At 47.6% G+C, this 25,136-nt stretch overlaps 1 protein-coding gene across 2 annotated transcripts in view; it reads left to right on the top strand.

Annotated features, from left to right (window-relative positions):
* Positions 1-24,488, top strand: part of RAB40B (RAB40B, member RAS oncogene family) — a 33,690-nt gene extending 9,202 nt beyond the window's left edge. For both annotated transcript variants that reach the window (XM_069951465.1, XM_069951463.1), the window contains exons 3-7: positions 15,753-15,813; positions 19,269-19,329; positions 21,759-21,836; positions 22,384-22,606; positions 23,386-24,488. In XM_069951465.1, the coding sequence (XP_069807566.1) occupies positions 15,753-15,813; positions 19,269-19,329; positions 21,759-21,836; positions 22,384-22,606; positions 23,386-23,657 (695 nt within the window). In that variant the 3' untranslated portion in view covers positions 23,658-24,488. The remainder of the gene's footprint in view (positions 1-15,752; positions 15,814-19,268; positions 19,330-21,758; positions 21,837-22,383; positions 22,607-23,385) is intronic.
* Positions 24,489-25,136: the final 648 nt, after the last annotated feature.

Raw genomic sequence — 25,136 nt, 5'->3', positions numbered from 1 at the left:
GCTGTGTATGTGGCCCTAGAGCCCTCTGTGGTGTGTCCAACCCTAGTAATAGATACTGAGTAGGCACACAGTGGCTTTTCTATATTGCCCCATTACCTCCTAGCTCCCAACGTTTTGGATTGGTTTTCATAGGTGTCTAAGGTAGTTCTTATTGTCTGCAGTCTACATGGTCCTAGATTCTCCAATCTGTGTCCCAACCTAATAAATATTGGTTTGGCCCATAATGAAAACCTCCATTGTTGCAGAAGATACCAGCTTCCAAAGTTTCAGATTGGTTTTCATAGATGTCTATGGCTCTCAATTTTTGGAATTGTTTTCTGTTGAGATTTATAAAGCTTTTGCCACTAGAAGTATTTTTTCCCCAGGAGCAGTACTTCTACCATCCGTGATCTGTTTTTAACCCTACCCTGTGACTGCCCAGCTTGTCCAGTCTTATCCCTTAGTGACATGACCTTGTACCCAATTTTCCATATAAACTCTCACTCCATGCAATGTGGTGTCCATTGACCTCTATGAAAGCCCAATGGTTTGGTGCTTCTTCATAATGATGACAAATAGAGATGCTTTCACCCCTGGATGACATAGAATGGCGCTTAGTGGGTACAAGACGTAAGTTGGCCATAGACCTTGAAGTTTGTTGAGTCAACCAGATAGGTTTTTACATGAGTGCCCCCAAAAACTATATAATTGTTGACATATCCAGCCCATAAAATGTTTATTTTTTCAGAACTACCTTATGGCTTATTGTCGGCATAGGAAGCCATAAATATGTTCTACAATAGCAAGGTTGTGTAACACAACCGTAGCTCACATACCACCTAGAGAACCACAAGTCTCATAGATTCTGGATGGTCATTGTTAGACGTGTTGTTACAGAGTATACTCGGCTTTAGCATAATCCCAGTCATTGTTGGTTCTAGGCGTGACCTGGTGTCGTTTGGGTTGGAATTCCTTTGGTCTGTGGCCGGAGTTTTCTCTCTCTTCATCTTATGTAATGTAAACTCGGCATGGCGGATTGATCATGTGTACGCAGGGCGGGTTGACTCTGCACTTTTATCCCTGTGGTTGTAGTAATCGCTGTATGTGGTTGGCAGATAATTGCGGCCTCGACTCTCTCTGTTCCGTAAAGCAAAACCAGAACTTCTGTCTGCATTTCAAGGCCGCCTTCAAAACCAATTGTTGAGGATTGGACTTTTATAACCTGCTTGCCAGTGACTGTGTGGTATATCTGTGATACGCTGAAGCACCCATGCATAACCTATGGATTATGTTAATAGATACAGGCTTGGGGCATGGGAGATGTTGACTTGTCTATGCTTGGGGCATGAAAAATGTTAATGTTCTCATGCTCTGTGCATCAAAGTTGTGGACTTGTTTGTGCTTTGGACGTGGATCAGGATGTGGATAAGGTAACAATCGGCCATGGCAGATGTGTATACCTTCCGCTTGAGCAATGGAAGTAGTTGATGTGCTTCCATTACTAGTTATCCAAGCTGTTGACCCACCCAGGCCATTAAAACCATTGATGGGCCCTGCACAGGCCATGGAATCTGTTGATGTTCTCCCCCTTTGCCCATGGGAGATATTGATGTGCTTCCCCCCCCCCCCCCCACAGCTCATGGAAGCTTTTGAGGTACCCACCCCCCAGGCAATAGAAATAGGCTATTGACGTGTGCCAGGCTAAGGAAGCTGTATACGCCTCCATGCTCCATAGAAGCTGTTAATGTGCCCCCCAGTCCATCAAAGCTGTTGATGTGCCCCCTCCCTCCCCAGCTATGGAAGCTGTATACGTCTCCACGCTCAGTCCATGGAAGCAGTTGACGTGTCCTGTCCCCCACCCCCCATCCCGGCCATGGAAGGTGATGACGTGCCATCTCCCCCCCCCCCCCCCCCCCCCTCCCCCCAGGCCATGGTGGCTGTATACGCCTCTGAGCTTAGTCCATGGAAGCTGTTAACGTGCCCCCCTGGCCATGGAAGCTGTTCACATGCTCCAGGCTTGGGAAGCTGTATACGCCTCCATGCTCAGTCCATGGAGTAAGTTGACGTGCCCCCCCCCCCCCCTGGCCATGGAAGGTGATGACGTGCCATCTCCCCCCAGGCCATGGTGGCTGTATACGCCTCTGCGCTTAGTCCATGGAAGCTGTTGACATGCCCCCCCCCCCCCCGGCCATGGAAGCTGTATACTCCTCCATGCTCAGTCCATGGAAGCTGTTGACATGGCCCCCCCCCCCTGGCCATGGAAGCTGTATACTCCTCCATGCTCAGTCCATGGAAGCTGTTGACGTGCCCCCCCCTAGGCCATGGAAGCTGTTCACATGCTCCAGGCTTGGGAAGCTGTATACGCCTCCATGCTCAGTCCATGAAAGCTGTTGACACATGCTCTGAATGCAGCTGTTCATGCCAACAACATTTAAGATCAATACATGATATATAAAGCAATACATCTACAGTATATGTACCTACATGTTATACGTAGTTAACGTGCTAATGTGTTAACCCTTGGTGGTGAGATCGGTGTTTCTGCTGCTTGGAATGATATGTAATGTGTGTCAGATCCTGGCACCGTCCGCCACCTCCCATGTACGGAGCCCTTGGCACGAGCAGATGCTTTTGGACAGGTTAGATAATCCAGATCTTGAATAGCAGCAGTGTGTTTACGCTTCACTATCAGTCCGGGGCGCTCGGATCACATTCCTCTTTGTCTGCACTGGTGTGATATATCTTAAGAGCAACATAGTGGCCGAGCCTTGATGTCTGAAGTGTAGAGTGCAAAATGCTGGGGATTGTAGTGCTTTCAGGTTGTTGACAGGTTTCGTGGATTGTGAGGACAAGTCACGAGGACCATCACAACGAATTCAGTGTAGTTACACAGCTGATCAGGAAATTTGCCTTATATACCTTTTAGTTAAAGTAACAATATCCAGTTTTGTGTTGATGTTTATCGTATCAGTGGAGTAAAATGTCTCCCTATGGGGTAAAGGCTGGTTGACTGTGCGCCCACTGGAAGTAACACACACCCATCTGTAGACGTGCTGGTAAGGGTGCCCCCAACTCCCATGCAGCTACTAGAGCTGCTCCAATCTTTCAGCACTCTGAAACCGGCTTCATTCCATCGGTAGACTCATCATAACAGTCACAGTCCCATTGTTGAGATCCTGAAATTGGTGCACCCTGATCTGTAGGCATGCTGAAACCAGTGTGTAATTTTGCTGGGAATGGTGCTCCCAGTTGTGGACATGCTGGAACCAATGCGCTTTCATCTATAGGCGTGATGGAACTGGTGCACTTCCACCTCTAGACATGATGGAACAGTGACACTTCCTTCTGTAGGCACACTGGATCCGGGGCACCCCATCTGTAGGCATAGTGGCATAGTTGTACCCCCATCTATAGGCATGCTGGACCTAGTGCACCCCTATCTCTAGGCATGCTGGAACTGGTGCTCTTCCATCTTTAGACACACTAGAACAGTGACATTTCCCTCTGTAGGCACACTAGATCTGGGGCACCCCAGTCTGTAGGTAGTGTGGTCCTGGTGCACCCCTATATATAGACATGCTGGAATCTCTGTGCTACCATTTATGTTGAAATTGCCCTCTAGGCACACTGTAGCTGGTACATGCCGGTCATGTTACTAACGCCCCCCACCATTACCTGTCACCCTGTGAATATACTGCCTGCGCTTTGTCAACATATCAGAGCCTTTCCCCTTTAAGCCACAGCAGCTGCCAGGAAAGTAATTTCAGAAATTGCACGTTCCGTACCGCTCGCCCACCTACCACTGTTCCCTCCACATTGGCACAAAGAGAGATTTCTGAGGAGCGAGAGCTCACACGGAATAATTAGATGGTCTTCACCACCACCGAGCTGTCACTCCGCTTTCAGCTTCCACCGCCAAGGAATATTCCGCTGTCTTATTAATGTAATCATGTGGGGGAGGGCTTAAAGGGGCGGCACTGATCGTCTTACTAAAGGATGTTCATTTAATGCGAGGGTGAGCTTTGTCGCCAGTTTTTGGGGTTTGCCGTGATTTTTTTGAGCACCCCCTTCCCTTAGTGCTTTTTAGTATTGGCTTCTGTGCCTGCAGCGCTCACCATTGTGTAACAGTCATTGTTCTCCGCTATACGTCTATGGCTTCTTACCGTAGAATAGGGGCGGGGGTCTTGCCATGGCAATAAAGGGCCCTCATTGTATACAAAAATGCATAAACAGTGGGGGGTGGTATAGAGTGTAAGACAAAACAAATGCTGTTCCCGCAGGCCCACGTGTCTCTCTGATGTTTTGCGTTCCCGGACTGATAATATCCTTGTATTTGGAGAGAGGATGAAACCTACTTGTCCTCCTTTATTACGGATATATTGTACGGGCTGATTCCGACAATCTGTAATGCATAGGACCAGCTTTATTCCAGATTATTGGAAATCTATACTCTATATGTCAACATTCACTGACAGCAAGAAGAGGTCTGGAGACTATAAAGGGATTGAAGATCTCTTAGGTATTTGGATTAAAATAAAGATTGCATCTGACTTTATCTTTTCCACGTGGTCCCTTTAAGTAAAGTAAGCGGCACGCCATCCCAGGATGCACTTGTGCGGTGTTATTTACATGGAAATAGTTCCCTAAGATAGAACTTGGTGCGGCGCCAAGAGGGATAAAGTAAATTCCAGGCGAAGCGGAGGAAGCGCACCCAGTGTAGCCCTGTGCCCAGGCAGCGAGCGTCCAGCGCTGCCCCTATTCCCATGTGTCACCTGTGCCCCTCAGTAACTGGTCTGATCACTGTGTAGAACATAGGGCATTGTGGGTGTCATGAGGGGTTGTTTGTGGTGTTATGGTCCTGTGTAGGCACCCTGGAACTGGTGCTTTCCATGTGTAGGCACACTGGGACTGTTGTGCCCCATGTGAGGACATGCTGGGACTGGTGCGCTCTGTGTAGGCATGGTGGGACTGGTGCACCTTGTGTATGGGCATGCTGGGACTGGTACACCCCATGTGTACCTTGGAACCAGTGCTTTCCATATGTAGGCACCAGGGGCGTAGCTAGGGGTTCAGCCTAGGGGGGGCGAGCAAGTCTGAGTGGGCCCCCAACCGATTATGTTACCCAAAGGGAACCTCACTTAACAACAATGCTTTCTAAATAATAAAGGGTATATTCTGCTCCATTACTCGTAGTGAATTAAGATTAAGAGCAGTGTTAGAGGCTTCTACATTTACATATATAGACACATAAAATGAAAGAGGTTCTTCAGGATAAGAAAAACATGATTGCTCTCTTCTAGAAAAAAAAGCCTCACCCCCTGTTTTCCACATGTCCAGGTCGGCCTTCCCCTGTTCTGTGTGCAGCAGCAGCAGTCATAGGCGGCCGTCCGGCTCCTATGCTGTTCAGCAAGTGACTGACCTGGTGCGAGCGCGGGAGACGGAACCCAGAGGGACAGCGCGTCGCCGGAGGTGATTGACAGGTGGGCGGGCCAGGGCAGCGCACGTACCAGCAGTGGTGCGCTGAGGCCATACGCAATCTCAGTGCACCCGATCAGCTTAAGACGGCGGCGGCCGCGGCGGAGTGACATGGGGGGGGGGGCTGCACTCACCCATCCGATGGCGGACAGCGGCGTGAAATTATAATCTCACTGGCTGGGCCAAAAATCTCTGGAGATCACAGTGGGCCCCTGCCAGAGTGGGCCCGGGGCGGCCGCCCCCTCTGCCCCCATCAAATTTCGCTGCTGGTAGGCACACTAGGACTGGTGTGTCCTCTGAGTAGGCATGCTGGAAATGCTAGAACAGATGCCCTCCATGTGTAGGCATTCTGGAATTAGTGCGCTCCGTGTGTAGGCATTTTGGAATTGGTGTGCTCCGTGTGTAGGCACACTGGGAATGGTGCCTTCCTTTTTACCTATTCTAACCATTCTAGGAGTGATTTTACCCCCCCCCCATATAGACTATAAAGCTTCCACCGCTATGAGACCCCCTTATTACTGCCGACATGACTGTTATTGCAGCTTCAATCGTGAATCTGTCTTTGTCCCCCGTACAGAAGTCCCATAGGGAGAAGAGGATTTTAGCAAGGGGATTAACCCTTTACCCTTCTTGTCACAATTATCCAGCGCTTATTACATTGTTGCCCCATTTTCCTGGATTTTATTCAATCTCCTTCTTATCCCTGGAAAAATGTGAACTGGAGGAACAATGCAGAGCTGAGGAGGTGGCAGTAGAACGTACCGAGCCTGCAAGGAGTAGTGCTGGCTCCAGGATACCGTAAAATCCTGGTTCGGCAGAACATTCATCTAACAGTGCTGATGAAGTCACACCTATTGGTGCAGCTTTGGATGTGACTGCAGTAGAAGGTCGGGGAAGGACAGCAGAGTGTAAAGCCGTACATAATAGGCCATTATAGTAAATTTCTGGGCTACCGAGGCACGAGGCGTGAGGCGCTCCCTCTTGATCTCGATCCTATTTTCCTGGGTTTTATTCCGTACTTGTTTTGTTCGCATGTCGCAGCCGTAATAGTCTGCAGCTGCTTCCAATATTCCACGGTTTCTGGGACAATTATCCACTTTGCACTTGGACGGAGGCTCGATCTCCGGAGGACGCACTGAGATCACGTTGTGCAGATGGTGAAAAACCAAGTTTATTCAAGACTTGTAAGAAAGATCTGCTCTTTCTATGTAAAACAAGTTATAATGCAGATTATTGAATCAATGCCCCCTGGTGGTCAGATTATCAGGAAGAACCCTGCGTGCACTGCTAGGATGAGCTAATTTACCTCAGAGAAACTTCTAGATACATTAGGACTACCTAGGCTTGATTGTGTTATCATATGGATAGGCCCTATGGATCAGTGGTATGTCATCTCTCCTTGATGCCCGCCACCTTGTCGTCTTCCCATCCTGGTGCCATCTCTTTATATATATATATATATATATATATATATATATATATATATATATATATATATATATTATTCACACCTATGTCCAGGGTATGTGCCAAGGACATGCCCATCTTGATCCCCCCCCCCCCCCCAGACCCTCCTCTCCTCCATCTCTTGCTTCTCTCCTTCCTCTCCACTTACTCCCCCCACCATTCATCCCCCGCAGTTCTTATATAACATCATTGTGAACTCCCCTCACCCCGTTCTCTTCGCCCCCGATCTGTGTGTGACTCGCGTGCCGGGGAAATGCTTCTTAACTCAGTATATGTGGCCCTATGTGGCTCCGTATTCACAGCTATCAGGCCCGGACGCTGCTGTCAGTGTTTCGGTGGGTGGTCGGGCTATTATTTATTCACAAGATAACAGTAACGCTGGCACGCCACCCCCTCCCCCATGTATTATTACATCCTGACAATTTTATATCAATAAGCAAATTATTTAACCCATGTTGTTACGGAAAAGAGGCCCTTACTTCCACATGTTTTGGGGAGGGTCGATGGGCCCTGTCTACCTTGCCCTCTTACACGCGCCATTTTGGCCCTTACCTGCACCGGTTGCAAACATTATGGCATCCGTTCACTGATAACAAATAGAGATCCTGACGATTACGCTTAATTAACAAGGCATAGGGCTGTTGAAATATACTTTTATAAGTCAGTGCTCCCCTCGGAATATAGAGCAATCATTATCCACCCCCACCCAAGAAATGGAGGGTTTCCAGCACAATGTGCGCATTTCGTGGCAGATGGCCGCTACGGTAATTTCTTGTGACAGGAGCGTAGGCAGATCCTGCGATGATGATGATTATCTGGGAAAGCTGGGGGTCCTCATCGCCACCCACGTGTTTTAGTTAACCACTTCTGCTAAAAACAACACCCCAGCGAGGATGGTATTCCTAACCTGCCTAATGTCTGGATTGTCATCAGCACCACGCCATTACTGTGAATAATCCTTCCGGTCATGGTTAGGTGTCCGACCCTTGGACGTGAAAGAGTCCACTTGAAGGACCCTTGAGAGTTGGAAGTGTGTATGTATATAACATGTATAATATAATATTTAGGACTGACTATTCTTGTGTGGGTGTGAATGGTGTCACAAGGAACCCTTTAAGTCATGATACAGTGAGAGAAGAAAGTGATGGGGAGATATTTATCAAACTGGTGTAAAGTGAAACTGGCTCAGTTGCCCCTAGCAACCAATCAGATTCCACCTTTCATTTTTCAAAGAGTCTGTGAGGAATGAAAGGTGGAATCTGATTGGTTGCTAGGGGCAACTGAGCCAGTTTCACTTTACCCCATGTTTGATAAATCTCCCCCATTGTGCGTATTGTCCAGTTGCATTTTAGTTTTCATTTTTCCTGTCCTGGCTAGGATATGATTGGTTACCCATAGCAACCATTTCCCAAGAGATTGCCGTCAGGTTCCAGATTATTTGTGTGAAACAAAATGAAGACACAGGGGACACTTTATGGTACAATGTGCCGAAAGGTGGAAGTGATGTGATTTGTTATTCACATTAACCAATCAGATTTCAGCTTTCATTTTTCTAGTTCAGGCATCTGATTAGTTGCCCATAGCAACCATTCCCCAAGCACAGGCCTGAATATAACAGAAGAGTTTGAGTCTCTGTAGCAACCAATCACATTCCAGCTAGAAAATTAAAGAAGAGATCTGATTGGTTGGCCATAGCAACCTGTACATTAACTAAGTACAGGCCAAAAGGTAACCGCATTGATTGGTTCCCTGTAATACCAATCAGATTTTAGCTGGAAAACGAAAGAGGAGATCTGATTGGTTGTAGCCTGTTTGTTATCCAAACAATAACAGAACTGATTGGTTCTCCATAGCAACCAATTAGATTCCAGCTAAAAAGACTTGCTCCGATTGGTTGCTAGGGGCAACTCTGCTGTATTTTGACTCCAAAATGGCGGCACAGGGGACCCTCTCTAAGGGAATGTTTCATCCTCTATGTGCAGGAATGTTTCGAGCATTCTGTGTTTTTCTTGTGCCGGGCTGGAATGACAACCATCTTGGAAGTGTTTTCATTACTGGGGAGGAATGTGCGGAGGGAACGTTCACCTGTGACCACATACGGGCTACGGGCTGGCGGTGGGGGGCTCGCTACTGTACACTTTTTCTCAGACTTTAGGTATTGCACCCCTGAAGAAGGACACCCCGATATATGTAAAGTCGTGGACTATTCTGTCTACTCAGTGGGAGTGCTGTCTGCTATCACCCCCTACCTACCTTCTCTGTGTTCAGGAAAGCTGACAAACAATATGGCCGCCACTACGATTATCCCTTTAAGAAGAGCTATAGCCTTGTTGCCCCGTAAGCAAATGTGACATGGTGTTAGAGGATGACCGTGATTAGGCGGTTCCGGTAAGCCTTGGCGATGGCTGAAGCTGAGACGCGCCATGTGTGAGCGCAGTTCTTCTCCTAAATAATAGATCAGTGAGAGAGGCAGACGGTGAATATTTCATGAGAGCCCCTGCCAAGCCTTCTAGCTGCGGGAGAGCGACGCCTGTCATCGCCCCGTGTGACCGCATCCATTCACCTGGCCTGCTTTTCTAAATTGGTGTCCAGTACAGGTTGTCACCCAGCATTTTGCTGATCCTGACACTATATCAGCGAGCAGAGCTAGTCAGCGACCCATTGCCCTCCTGTGTCGGTCTCCACTGTGGTCTTAGCATTCCGTTCATGGATCAGATAGCAGAGGATTGTGTGTCCTGTACACAGGAGTGCGGTATAGCCAGAGGGATTGTCTGCAGGGGCTCCCCCCGCCATGTTCTTCTGGTCCAGGCCAAGCTATTTATTCCTGACCTCTATCCCCAGCTTAGCCGGCGGTGTCCCGGTTGGTCTAGTCACAGTTCTTACAGCTCAGACATGAAATGTCCCCTTTATTTTGAATAGGAAGCAGATCTGCTCCGGCATATTCCAGGAAGGAACATATTTAAGGCTATTATTAAAGGGTGCGGATATGTTTGCCACAAGCAAAGCCTAAAGCAGGGTCCCCAACCCGTAGCCCTCCAGCTGTTGTACAACTACAATTCCCATCATCCACAGACAGCTGGATCTGGTAGAGGGGACAGAGATTTCTGGAGGACAAAGGAGTCTGAGGGGGTACAGATGGACGCGGAGAAAGACAGAGGTGTTGAGTGTCAAGGTAGATAGAGGAGTCTGCAGAAGGGCAGAGGAGTCAGGGGGTCTGGAGAGAAACAGAGGGTTCTGGGATACAAAGAGGTTGTGGAGGAGGACAAAGGAGTTGGGATGCGAGGTATACAGAAGAGTCCGTTTCCAATTAGACTGATTTGTGTTCCCGATTTCCCACGTTTTTCGTATATTTGGACAAGATACGAGCATAAAAATGCTGTTTGACCCCGGCCTAAACTTATAGGATACCAGAGATATGACTTTTAAATTAAGTAAGCCCCACCCTCCCCTTTGAGGAGTCGTCCATTGCACAGACTTCACAAGCTCCTCCCCTCTGACTCGTGTGACCTGTGTTGGCTTCACTGACTGGCGGAGAGGTCACAGAAATGACGAGCCTATGCGGCAAACCGTAATTTTCCCACCAAATTTCCATTGGTCAGAAACTGTAGTTGCGCCATTTCTGGAGACACTGGTCACATGACTGTGAGGATTTCTTTGCGCTTTTAAAGAGCCGGCGTCCTTTGAATAGAAAACACTGCGCCATTTGTTTGGTGAGATCCCATCGCTGAATTATTCCGGTCATGTCCGGCTTCTTACACGTCGCTTGTTGAATAACCAACACAGCCCCTGGGAAACAACAACGCGACACAGACCTGAGGGGAATGTTAAGTCTCCAGCCATAGAGAACCGCACAATGGAGTACAGGGATGGCCGCTTCACCTTAAAGGGGACATGTCCCCCAAAACAGGGACACTTAATACTACTGTTACCACATTCTAATCATAGGGTTCTTATTTGTGTCCGTTTCTGGGTGATATGCAGCATGGCGGCCATTGTGGTGTGTCACTCTGCTTTCCTGGCCATGTACAGGCGGAAGCATTGGTAGCCGTGTGATTCCAGGGCAGATATTGTGTTGTGTATGACCCTTTAACACGGCCGCCATGACAGTATCTCTTCACACAGCTTTCCCAGAATCGGATCTAACAAAGCAGTCATTGACTCAAGGACATGCCTTCCAGCAAACCCAGGGTTAAATGTGGCAGATCTCTTGGGCCGGGTCTCTGTGGTCGATGCGGATCGCGGTCCCTGAAGGACGGAGAATAGTTCTCACGCAGAGGAGTGGCCTTTAGTTTCCCATGGTCTGTGAGAGATGCCTAATCTCCTGCCGGACAATGACTGTGACCACAAGTAATACCCAGCGCGCCCATCACCCCAAGCATTACTCTAGTCACATCTAAAGCTGCATTCACATCTAAAAGGATCACGGTCACCTCCTGCTGGTTCAGTGTATGCACAGAACAAGCGGTGCTGAATTGCATTATGGGAGGTGTAGGTGGTTGGAAATGATACCCATGTGCTCTTTACTTCCTATCATCCTCCAAAGCTGCTCATCTCATTCCAAACAGCTCTCTGCTGGTTCAGTGTCTTCGCAGAACAAGCTCTGCTGTGCTGCATTGTAGAAGATGGACCACTGACGAAGCCAAAGAAAACAAGCGTAATAAGGAAAGCTGTTTTGGTGCTTGAGTTCTGTATCAGGCGGCTGAGTGTTTACATGAGCTGGGTGATAAATGGCGCGGCCTAGTTAGAGCGTAATACGATACAGCGAGGACGGAGGAGGAATGTTCGGGATTCACTGTGTGTTGTTCAGTGGCCAATGTCTGCAGAGCCTCGACCAAGGCTGATCACCATAAATTATTGTTCGTCATGACCCCATATGTAATAAGGTTATAGGACTAAAAGGGACAGACATGCTGCTATTTCTTTCTGTTGTCGTGGCGGAAACATGATGGAGACGCCACTGGTGGAAATTGGTACTGCAAGTGGCAAAATAATTTATTTCACGGATAAAAGGGGTTAACCCTGACTTGTGGCAGACATTTTTTTTTCTATTTGTGATGTATAGGCTGTATGCCCACAGAGAACCCTCATATGCTGATGCAGCACCCCCCTCCGTTTTCTTGTTTTCTCCACTTCTTGCCCTTGCAGGAAGTTTCCATACAGTCATGCGGTGGTTACTTGGTCTCGGGAGAGGACTCTGATGGTCCCAGAGCTCGGCAGTGATGTTTCTGGGGAGTCTTTAGATTGGGGCCCCCCGGGGCCGGTAAAAATAGCTGCTGTTTTCACATTCTCCTTGCTAATGAATGCAATGAATCACATCGCTGTCACACAACATCTGCATGTTTATTATCCCATCACAATGCTTAACCTGTTGCGCCCTGGACCGGTCACGCTGCAGATAGCGCTCTGTCATGTATAATACAGCACTCTATATACTGTATGCACAGTGGAGCACTCTATATATACCATGTATAATAAAGCACTCTATATACTGTGTGTACAGTAGATCACTCTCTATATCATGTATAGTAGAGCACTCTTTATACTGTATTGCAGTAGGGCAGTCTATATACTGTGTATACAGTAGAGCACTATATACTAGGTACAGTGGAGCAACTCTATATTGTGTGTAGAGTAGAACAATATATTACAGGTACCATGTATAATGGAGCACTCTCTCTATATATACAATGTATAATGGAGCACTCTCTCTATATATACCATGTATAATGGAGAACTCTCTATATTTACCATGTATAATGGAGCACTTTCTATATCTACCATGTATAATGGAGCACTTTCTATATATACCATGTATAATGGAGCACTTTCTATATATACCATGTATAATGGAGCACTTTCTATATCTACCATGTATAATGGAGCTCTTTCTATATATACCATGTATAATGGAGCACTTTCTATATATACCATATATAATGGAGCACTCTCTCTATATATACCATGTATAATGGAGCACTCTCTATAGATACCATGTATAATGGAGCACTTTCTATATATACCATGTATAATGGAGCACTCTCTATAGATACCATGTATAATGGAGCACTCTCTATAAATACCATGTATAATGGAGCACTCTCTATAGATACCATGTATAATGGAGCACTCTATATATACCATGTATAATGGAGCACTCTTTATAGATACCATGTATAATGGAGCACTGTTTATAGATACCATGTATAATGGAGCACTCTCTATATATACCATTTATAATGGAGCACTCTCAATAGATACCATGTATAATGGAACACTCTCTATAGATACCATGTATAATGGAACACTCTCTATAGATACCATGTATAATGGAGCACTCTCTATAGATACCATGTATAATGGAGCACTCTCTATAGATACCATGTATAATGGAGCACTCTCTCTATATATACCATGTATAATGGAGCACTCTCTATACTGATAAATGAGAGGGGCTTTTTCTGCCAAACATTTTCTATGTTACTATAGTGGTGCACTCCCTATCTTGTGAAACAATAGCACTCTATATATCATGTGTAAAGTAGAGCAGTATATACCATGTATAATTGGGCACTCTCTATATCACATGTACAGTAGTGCTCAGTCTGATGCTTCTGCAGGTTGGTGCTCTCTCAAGCTGTTGTGTATAGTAGGACTCTCTAGTACTTTCGCCTGGGGTAGCACTCTTTGTAATTTGTGTACAGTAGCAATCTCTCTCCAGCTCTTGTGCATGGTGGCACTCTCTCTGATGTTTGTGCCTGGGGCAGCCATCCCTATAACTTGTGCTCAGTAGCACTTTATACCGTATGTACAGTGGAGCACGCTCTATAACTTGTGTACAGTAGCACTCTAATGTGCCTGGTGACGCTCTCACTTTCCAGCTCTTGTGTCTGGTGACTTTCCTGTGCCCAGCCACGCTCTGTCTCGCTCCTGTGCCCAGCGATGTGCTCTCTCTTTCTCTCTTCGCTTCTGTGCCCAGCAAGGCACGCTCTCTCGCTCCTGTGCCCAGCGACACACTCTCTCCCTCTCTCGCGCCTGTGCCCAGCGACGCACGCGCGCTCTCTCTCTCTCTCTCTCGCTCCTTTGCCCAGCGATGTGCTCTCTCTTTCTCTCTCGCACTCCTGTACCCAGCGACGCACGCTCTCTCTCGCACCTGTGCCCAGCGACGCACGCTCTCTCTCTCTCGCTCCTGTGCCCAGCGACGCACGCCCTCTCTTTCGCTCCTGTGCCCAGCAATGCGCTCTCTCTCTCGCTCGCTCTTGTGCCCAGCGATGCGCTCTCTCTCTCTCTCGCTCCTGTGCCCAGCGACGCACTCTCTCGCTCTTGTGCCCAGCGGTGCTCACTCACTCTCTCTCTCGTGCCCAGCGACGCACACTCTCTCTCGCTCCTGTGCCCAGCGACGCACGCTCTCTCGCTCCTGTGCCCAGCGATGTGCTCTCTCTTTCTCTCTTTCACTCCTGTGCCCAGCGACACGCGCTCTCTCTCTATCCTGTACCAAGCAACGCACGCTCTCTCTCTCTCCTGTGCCCAGCGACTCACGCTCTCTCTCTCGCTCTTGTGCCCAGCAATGCACGCTCTCTCTTGCTCCTGTGCCCAGCGACGCACTCTCTCTCTTTCGCTCCTGTGCCCAGCGATGCACACTCTCTCGCTCCTGTGCCCAGCGATGTGCTCTCTCTTTCACTCCTGTGCCCAGCGACACACTCACTCTCTCTCTCGCTCCTGTACCCAGCGACGCACGCTCTCTCTCTCCTGTGCCCAGCGACGCACACGCTCTCTCTTGCTCCTGTGCCCAGCGACGTGCGCGCTCTCTCTCCCTCTCTCTTTCTCTCGCTCCTGTACCCAGCGACACACTCTCTCTCTCGCTCCTGTACCCAGCGACACACACTCTCTCTCGCTCCTGTACCCAGCGACACACGCTCTCTCTCTTGCTTCTGTGCCCAGCGACGCACGCTCTCTCTCTCGCTCCTGTGCCCAGCGACGTGCTCTCTCTTTCTCTCTCTCGCTCCTGTACCCAGCAAAGTGCGTTCTCTCTCTCTCCCTCTCTCTCTCTGTCTCTCTTTCTCTCGCTCCTGTGCCCAGCGAAGCGCTTTTGCTCTGGTTCTTGGGCCTGGCAACGCTCTCTCTCTCCAGCTCTTGTTCCTCGTGACTTATCTTGTGAAAAATCGTGCTATTCGGTTTAAGGTGACAATCTTTCGGTGTATATTCAGGCAATGATAAAATGACTAACAAGAATTTGTTCATATGTTGTCTGACCTATTTTGAGCTGACCATAAAATCATTGTTAGTCATTTGCTAATCTCTCGGTGTATGTACACATCACTCATTATTAGGATCATTCATATACTGGAATAACTAACGACTAGCGCCCCCTCTGTCCGTGCGCTCTGCTCCCATCCTGTCTCCCTTCACCTCTCTCCATCACCATCAGAAGATGAAGCAGAGCGGAGAGCGCGCAGATTACTTCACTACCTTTCTGCCGGGTATAAAATTAGCAGTAAGCGGGGGACAGGTGGTGTACACTGTGTTCCCGAGCGCTGACACACACACCTCCGCTACTCCCACCAGCCTCCGCAACTAACACAGCTCAGTGACACGCAGCAGTAACAGTGTGCAGCCCCCCTCCTCCAGCTTACCCTGCCGAGTGCTCATACTACAACTCCCAGCATGCCCTGACCTAACATTCTGTCCGAAGATCCAGCACTTGTTATATCCCATTAAAGGAATTCTACTGCCCCAGGGTTATCATAGTGAATGTTTCCTACACATTGCTCTGCATTGTTGCTGCGTACCTTGTGCTGATCTCTATTAACTGGTGTCTTTTTTTTTTCCTGCAGGCATCGACTACAAGACGACCACCATATTGCTGGACGGACGCCGCATAAAACTACAGCTCTGGTGAGTGTCGGCATTTTTTGGACAGACGTAGAATAAACTATAGATGCAGTTATGGGTCATATAAGGGAAGTTGCATAGCTGGGAACTCCTTAAAGGGTCTGTGTGATGTAGAAAATCATATATTATAGAACTCTGGACCCTCATCTATTACCCAGAGCAAAAAATGTCTGTCCCTGGAGGGCTCATCATGTCCATTCATTGTATGGATAACCCATTTATTTCTATAGACACTGTGTAATACTTTATTTGTCCAGTGGTGGCACTGCAGGGAAACTCTTATTTATCGATCAGTTGGATTAACGTGGAGAAGTGTTCTGTGCCCCTGGATCTTAAAGGGGTTGTTCACCAAATTATTTCTTCTTTTAAGCCATCTGGTGCCAGAAAGTATCAGAGATTTGTAATTTATTTCTATTAGAAAAATCTCAAGTCTTCCAGTACTTATCAGCTGCTGAAAGTCCTGCAGGAAGTGGTGGATTCTTTCCAGTCTGAAGAACAGGATTTGCTATGGCGATTTGCTCTGGACAGTTCCTGACACGGACAGAGGAGGCAACAGAGAGCACTGTGTCAGTCTGGGAAGAATTACACCACTTCATGCAGGACATGCAGCATCTGATAAGTACTGGAAGACTTGAGATTTTTTTTTTAATAGAAGTAAATTACAAATCTCTGTGGCCAAGTCCCCTAGAACCCCTTTAATTTCATTATTTGTGCTGATAAAAGTCAGGACAGGATAGATTTGTGATGATGCTCTGTATATCCCATAGAAGGCCCTCTAGGTTGGATATAACTGTAGCAGACCCTCAGCTGTTTCCAGGTCCATTTGGCTTCTCTGTGTTACCCAGACTAGTTCCATTCACTGACAGTAAGCAGAGGTCTTGAAGATGGAGAAAGTGAATTCTATTAGAAGGTTATGGAGCTTTTATGAGCCGATCATTAAGCCCATTTACAGCGCCATAAAGGAGATTTCCCTGGTAATTCTGTCATCTTTCAGTTTCTCATGGAATAGGGAGGGATCGCCCGTGATGTGCCAGCTGAGCCTCGGGCAAAGGAGATGCCGCACCGCCCAGCACTGTCTGTAGGGGAATTGTCATTTATGTAATATAGGTTATAGTGGAGCCAGGAATGGGAACAGTCAAAGGGGCGGCTCCTAGAGTCTTAACCCCGCCTACTTAGGCTGATTGACTGATATGTTCCTGTGTGTTTGTATAAGCAGAGATCTGTCAATGAAAACCAGGGGGGCGGGGAGAAGCTTTACAACTATCACAGTACAGTATAAATGATATTACCCTTATTCTCTGGGTTGATATTCTTTTGACGGCATGTGGTATGACGGCCATAGGCATGAATGGGGCCCATGCCAGTCTGGAGAGAGACAGCGGGGTCTGGACCGAAGAATCTGAGAGGGACAAAGGTGTCTGGAGTAGGGCAGAGGGCTCTAGGGGGCATAGAGGGGTCTGGAAGAGGACAAAGGGCTCTAGGGCGGACATATAGGTGTCTGGGTTAGAGTAGAGGGCTCGGGGGGGTATACAGGTGTCTGAGGGAGGGCAGTGGGCTTTAGGGGGGCATAGAGGGGTCTGAAAGGTTGTGAAGGGGACAAGTTGCAGGCTGTCGGGACATGCTGGGAGTTGTAGTCTTACAACAGCTGGAGAAGCACAGGTTGTGGGGATCAGTATGTAAGTTTGTGTCCACTTCTAATTTGGGCAGTGAAGTCACCATCTACATCCGTGTCCTCACATATATCCAGACTGATGGAGAGATTGATGTAGATGGTGATTTCCATTGGATGCTCTTCCCATCAGCCTTGAATCCTATGTGTCGCTCCCCTGCACTCATAGCTTGTTCATCCTGATCTCCCTGGTTCATGAAGAAACCACCAGGCAGAGCAGAGACTTGTATTTCCGAGGGATTTTATAGGGATTGTGAGAATCCAGTGTCTCACATATAATAGAGGAGAGAACCTTGTACTGACTTCCTCCCGGCTGCGTTCAGTGCGGAGCGCTCAGTGCTCTCTATAATTATACGGTTAGGATTGTAATCAGCGAGAGCTACGAATGTGGAGCGGCTGAGAGAACGCTGGTGTAAAACCGCAGCAATGGGAGGAGGGAAAATCATTGTCACCAATATAGTACTGACCCCTTACGGTGCGGATGGGCCTCACTATGGCATGAGGTACTAATTCTCTAATCCATATTATTATTATTATTATCATTATTATTATTATTATTATTAATAATAATAATAATACTTTTATTTGTATAGAGCACACCAATTCCGCAGCACTTCTCATAGTTTTGCCAATTATTGCTCCCTGTTCCCAATAGAGCTCACAATCCAAATTCACCTATCTGTATGTTTTGGTTGAAGAACTACAAATCCCAGCATGCCCTTGACAGCCTTTAGCCCCTTATAGGTCCATACTGGGTGCAATAGCGGTGCAACAGTGGTTCCTTGTGGGCCCATAATACAAGCATGCCACTAGCCTTCTACTGTATGAGTCTATACTGCACTACAAATCCCAGCATGCCCTGACAGCCTATGGCCATCTATGAGTCCATACTGTCTGTAACACTGGTCTTCTGTTGGTCTATACTGGTTGCAAATTGTCACCCCTATCATGATGGGAGTTGTAGTTTTGCCACAGCTGGCAAAAAAGTAGGAGTAAAGTAAAATAAGTAAAAGTGAAAGATTAAAAAGAAAAAGGTAAATATTGTCAATAAAATAGTGGAATTGAAAAATGTAAAAAAAAAAACCCCACACAAACTAAATCTAGAAAATTTTAGAAAAAAATGAATAAGAATTTTTTTTATAAAAAGTTATAGAATTGGAAAGAAAAGAAAATCCATTACAAACATATTATTATTATTATTATTATTATTATTATTATAATATGTTCATAACAATGATAGTAAAAATCTAGAAGATTTAGAAATAAAATGAAAAAAATATAAAAATCAAATAAAAAATAATAGAATTGGGAAAATAAGAAAACCCATTACAAAGAGAATAAAAAAAGTAAAAACAAAAACTCCCAACAGGGATAGTAAAGTGGAGCGTCTGGGCGGCTTCTAATTCTCAGATCACGGACTTGGCAGGGGCGTTTGGCACGGGTCCCAAGTGATGAAATTACTGGCAGAGAAAACCGCGCATTCTAATCCCTGAAAACTCCCTGGAGCGTCCACTCTCCTTCCCATCATTCACAGCTCCGGGGCTGTCAGTGCAGCATGCTGGGATGCTGAGAGTTGTAGTTCTGCCGGATGTATGATGTGTAGGGATCAGCCATAATCCCTTCTGTGGTCAGAAGCGCGATCCGCCCGGAGGTGGCGCTCTGCCAGCAGCCGGTCAGGAGAAGCCATTAGGGATGATGACTATAACATATGTGCGGAATACAATGCCGGGAGGGCAGTGGAGACTGACACATGTCATGGCTGATATCACAGACTCTTCTTCTCTTACAGGGACACTTCAGGACAAGGCAGATTTTGCACTATTTTTCGATCGTATTCCAGAGGAGCTCAGGTGAGTCACATGACAAGGCTCAGGGGGGGCCGTGGCAAATTTTCTTTAAGGGAATGTTCACACATACACATTTCCCTACAGCAAAATCCCCACCATCCAAATCCCAGTTTCTCACCATTTTCTAGCTCTTGCGTGTCAAACTCCATTGCTCCAGCTTTGGCTTTGGCTGTCCAGGCATGATGGGAATTGTAGTTTTACAACAGCTGGAGAAATGGAGTTTGACAACTTTTGTTCTAGATCTCTGCTTGCTGTCCTGGTGTATCTCACAGCTGAGGGTTTGTCACAATGTGTCACGCCTTCCAGGCTTTGGGATTGTTCCCACTGGATGTTTTCATTCATTGACAGCAAACAGGATTACAATCCAAGGTCTATGAGAACATAGCAGAGCTGTGCGTTACCTTACACGGCCTCAATATCGCTTACAAATTGGCAAACGCGTCTCTCATGGGGTCCGGTATCCACGAGACTCGCCGTTTGGGGAGGGGCTTAGGCCGCCTGCGCCGGGCTGATAAGCTGCGGACAGTGATTTATGGATCCTGGACGGACAATTTCCTTTCTCCATTCCAGCTAAATGCAGGAATCTGGCAAAGAGAAGCGAAGGAGCCGCACTGACTCACTGCTACACCGCGCTACAGCTTTTCTTAAAGGGCCAGCACAGCAATTCACTATCACTGGTCAAGTCCTGTCTACAGTGTAGAATCCTGTAGGGGGCGCTACTGGAGGCCTGTGCTGTATAGTCCCATATAGAAGTAGAGCATTCCATAGTTTGCCTGAAAGGGTTGTCACAGCTCCACCCCCAGTGCAGCCATCACTTAACGATCCTCTACAATGGGGGTCTTAGCTGTTGAAAGACTCCAACTCCCAGCTGTCCTGGCATGCTGGGAGTTGTAGTTTTACAACAACTAGGGATCCAAAGGTTGCGGACTCTTAGACTAGTCTGGTCACTTAAAGGGGTTGCCAAGGGTCCCCCTATTCTATTCCTGAGGAGTGGTCGAGCATGCTCACTATGATGGAGAGGCATGTGTGACCACCCCTTTCTCCACACTCCTCTCGGCAGGGGAATCGGGACTCTGTAGGTCACATGACTCCTTTATGTTTCAGTGCAGCAGGGTCAGGGATCTCACCATAAAGTCTGCCGGCTCTCAGCTGTCCTGCTGTGCCGCTGTGTGTCTTCCCTCAGCCTGTTCTGCCTACATGTGGGCATTGCTATGGAACACTCCTTTTCATGGACACCCGCCTACCCTCCACCAGGGGGCAAACATGAAGGCAGCACCTCTGCACTGGCAGGACGTGACCGCTTGTTCTGGAACATTTGCTCCCCTGAGTTCTATCCATTGAAATGTTGCAGTTCCTCTTTCACACTCCTTCCTGGTTTGCTTTACTGTGTGTCAGGGACAGAACATGGTGGTGTGTGATGTCATCCCTGTAGTGACCGTCATCTGTCCACCCCGCACGCTGCCAAGAAATGTGCAAGATGAAATTCTTGATGCTGGTTCATAGTGGCTGGCAAGCTCTGGAATACTGTGTATGGCCAGCTGTGCTCTCTGCATTACTGTACACGGCCAGCTGTGCTCTCTGCATTACTGTACACGGCCAGCCATGCTCTCTGCATTACTGTACACGGCCAGCCACGCTTTCACCATTACTATAGACGGCTAGCTGCTCTCTCCCCATTACTGTACATGGCCAGCCACGCTCTGCCCATTACTGTACACGGCCAGCCATGCTCTCTGCATTACTGTACACGGCCAGCCATGCTCTCTGCATTACTGTACACGGCCAGCCACGCTCTGCCCATTACTGTACACGGCCAGCCACGCTCTGCCCATTACTGTACACGGCCAGCCACGCTTTCACCATTACTATAGACGGCTAGCTGCTCTCTCCCCATTACTGTACACGGCCAGCCACGCTCTGCCCATTACTGTACACGGCCAGCCACGCTCTGCCCATTACTGTACACGGCCAGCCCCGCTCTCACCATTACTGTACACGGCCAGCCCCGCTCTCACCATTACTATAGACGGCCAGCCACGCTCTGCCTATTGTTGTACACGGCCAGCAGCGCTCTGCCCATTGCTGTACACGGCCAGCCGAGCTCTCCACACTGTCACGTGCTCCAGTTGTGGATTGAGAAATTCTTGGCTATAATTACAACCATCTTTAGCGTAGCAGAGCTGGACGCGCTCCCAGGCTGGGTCACTGACCTCTGAGTACTCAGTATCTTATTACAATCTCTTTGGCTCATATAATAATCTGAGCCCATATATGGTACTTAAAGGGCAACTCCACCCTTTGCTAATGTTGACATGAATGACACTTATAAGGTCACATGGTTGTCCCATCATGCCTCAGGAGGGAGCACATATGACATATTCCTCTTGCAGTAGGTGGAGCTATCACTCAGGTGTTGTCTCTTCTCGCCGCAGGGCGTTATCCTGGTCTATGATATCACAAACCGCTGGTCCTTTGACGGCATCGACCGATGGATAAAGGAAATCGATGAGGTGAGACCTTACACTGACCACTAGGGGGAGCTGTTATCAATAGAGAGTACAATGCAAGTCTAAGTTGCCACCCAGCTTTACCAAAACCCTGAACGGGGTGTACACACTGAACTAACATTGTAGCCTGGGAAAACCGGGTGACCACCAATATGGCTTTTTCTGTTCAGGCATCTGGGGAAGTGGAAAGTTGGGTGACAACCAGTATGGCTGACAGAGTAGCTTCCACCGGAGTGGTGGTTACCTTTTAGCTTTTCTAGAATCCTGCCAAAATAATAGAGTGAGGGGGTGTACGTAGCAACATATTGGATGTTCAGGAGCCTGGGCAAGTTGGGTTCCAAGTTCTCAACAATTTTTTTTTTCTATGCAATCAGTGTTAGTCCTGCCTTTCAGGACCAAGGAAAGCTGGGTGTGACCCAGATAATTAATGAAGGCTCTCATTTTATAAACTGATGTTCTGTGCCACCCAGCTTTCCCAGGATAGGATAAGCAATGGATGCTCTCATTGTACAGACTGTATATAATGCTGTATTTGTGTTCTGTTTCCAAGCATGCCCCGGGGGTGCCCAAAATCCTGGTGGGGAACCGTCTGCACTTGGCGTTTAAGCGGCAAGTTTCCACGGAGCAGGCGCAGTGCTACGCCGAGCGCCTGGGGATGACCTTCTTCGAGGTCAGTCCCCTCTGCAACTTCAACATCACCGAGTCCTTCACCGAGCTGGCGAGGATCGTGCTGATGCGTCACGGCATGGACCGTCTCTGGAGGCCCAACAAGGGTACGTGAGCCAGGAGCCAGGCTGCTCACCCAGCTTTCCCAGGTCCACATAGACACAAATGATAACCAGTGTTCCTAGGATGTCCCCTATTGTACCTAGATTGTCACCAAGCTTTTCCAATATCTGCTTGCATCTGGCAGTAATGGACATGTTATATAATGATTCATTTATTGTCCAGGAACTTGGGAAAGCTGGGTTACAGCCAAAAGAACGGCCTGTAGTTTCCACACCACGAACAGCACATCTACCTATACGTATCCACATATTAGCTGTTCTGGTACATTGGAGCCAGCATGGCCCCCATTACAGTTCCTAGAGGGGTTGTTACCCAGCTTTCCCAGAACTCTGATCACCTAATCTGCTTATACAATCCATGTATCGGCTGCTTTGATGTCACAGAATCCTTGTCATCAACCAGTATGGCTGCTGTCACCCAGCTGTCCCAGAATCCTGGACAGCAAGTCTGTGGGTACTGGCAATGTATTACAGTGAACATACGCTTGTTACATTCTGGAGGCGTGAAGTGCGTTGGCACCTCCAGCATCAGTCATTCATGTGACTTAGAAAGTAATTCCTGCACCATGAAGGTTTCTTGGTCCTTCACCTGCGATGTTGTTGATGATTTACCGCAGAGAAGACGTCATTGTGACCAGTGGGATAGCAAGTTGTGTTCCTCCACTGCCACCTGCAGGTCACTGTGTGCAATAGCAGCTCTATTTAAACGTCGTAGATCCAAACCTTGACGCCATCTTAACTTGCCCCCCCTTCTCTTCCAACAGTACTGAGTCTGCAGGACCTCTGCTGCCGCGCCATCGTGTCCTGCACGCCCGTTCACCTGGTCGACAAGCTCCCCCTCCCGGTTGCCTTACGAAGCCATCTGAAGTCATTCTCCATGGCGAACGGACTGAACGCCAGGATGATGCATGGTCGGTCGTACTCTCTTACAGCCAACAACTTAAACAAGAGGCACAGCCTAAAAAAAGCCAAGATCATCCGTCCACCGCAGAGCCCTCCCAAGAACTGCACGAGGAACAGCTGCAAGATATCCTAAGCTAGAGCCATGGAGGGATCTGCGGGGGCGGGGCATCTGTGCACCTCCCAAGAGGAAGCAACAGCAGGACGTTCATGACGCCTTTTCTTTGTCAGGAAGTTTTGGTCTCCCCCGATGATGCTGCTTTCTATTTTATTTTTGAGACTTGTTCCCCCAGACACGACGTTGCTGCGTTTTTTCTGCATGGCGGTTTTATTACTATTACCCTTTTGTTTGTGCGCTGCCCCTTTCTCCCCCTTCCCCACCCACCACTGAGCTTATGCGGTTTTTACTGTGTGATTTCGTGCTCCCTTTAATGGAAAGTATTGGACCCCCCCCCCCCAATAGAGCGCCCCCTATTTTTGGAAACCCCCCTGTACCGTAAGGTATTGATTTCCAGTATATAGACCGCAGCGCCATCTGCCTTCTGTCATCCCCGCTACAACAAAGGCTGCTCCACAGGTGTCACTTCCGATGCACTCGCAACGTGTCAGGTTTGTGTGAGGAAAAGGAACGTCTGAGAATTTTTTTTTTTTTTTTAATGTTATTTAATACATTTTTGGGATTTCTCTGTGATGATGATGATGATGATGATGATATATGACTATATATATATAAATATGCTTCTATTTCTGTAAAACTGAATATTTTGTACCAGATGTAAGAAGAGTCGCCGAGTTTAAAAAGAAATCAAAAAGAAACAAAAAAATTGCCCAAATGCCAAAGAAGTGTTTGGATTGTGAATATGTTTTATTTGCATTTGTGACTTTCATGTGATTTGAAGAAAATGTTTTATAAAGAGGAAGAAAAGCTATTTAAGAGAAAAAAAATAAATGTCTTAAGAGTTGTAAAGGTCTGTGTGTGCGTGCGCGTGCTGAAGACGTAACATACAGGGGATGTAAAACTGGTGGCCTAGCCATAGATCACATCTGATCGCTTATCTTTAGACTGAAGGAGCTCAGTCTTGGTCCCATTTGATCACAGCTCCATACACTTGGTAGTGGTTGTACTTGGTACTGCGGATTCGGCCAACTAATGTGACAAATACCAGGAACAGCCACTTCCAAAAGTATGGCGCTGTTCATTGTAAACCATAAAGAAAGTGACCTTTCGTCAATCAGCAAATGTGTGGGGTTGTTTAAAAGTAAGGCTCCTGTCACTACTAAAGTCTAGTAAAACCTGTCCGCTCTCCTGACATTTCTAATTTACTAGACTGTTCTCATCACCTGGGTCTCTGGGACTGTAAGATTCATGGCTAAACCTTAGATCACATCTGATTGGTGTGAGTAATCAGCTGACTGAAGGAGCTCTGCATCTCTCCAGTGCCGTACACTTGGTAGTGGCTAAGGTTGGTACTGCAGCTCACACCTACTAAAGTAAATGGGACTAAGCTGCAATACCAGGAGCAGCGACTTTTCAGTGTATGGTGCTGATAAACTGTAAAGCTTGATAAAGAAGGAGCTCCTTCAGTCAGCTGACGGGAGAACTACATGGACTGGC

Source organism: Dendropsophus ebraccatus, chromosome 14, assembly GCF_027789765.1.
Source record: "Dendropsophus ebraccatus isolate aDenEbr1 chromosome 14, aDenEbr1.pat, whole genome shotgun sequence".
Classification (NCBI taxonomy): Eukaryota; Metazoa; Chordata; class Amphibia; order Anura; family Hylidae; genus Dendropsophus; species Dendropsophus ebraccatus.
The sequence above is the reverse complement of the archived record's forward strand: the minus strand, read 5'-3'. Positions and strand labels throughout refer to the sequence as shown.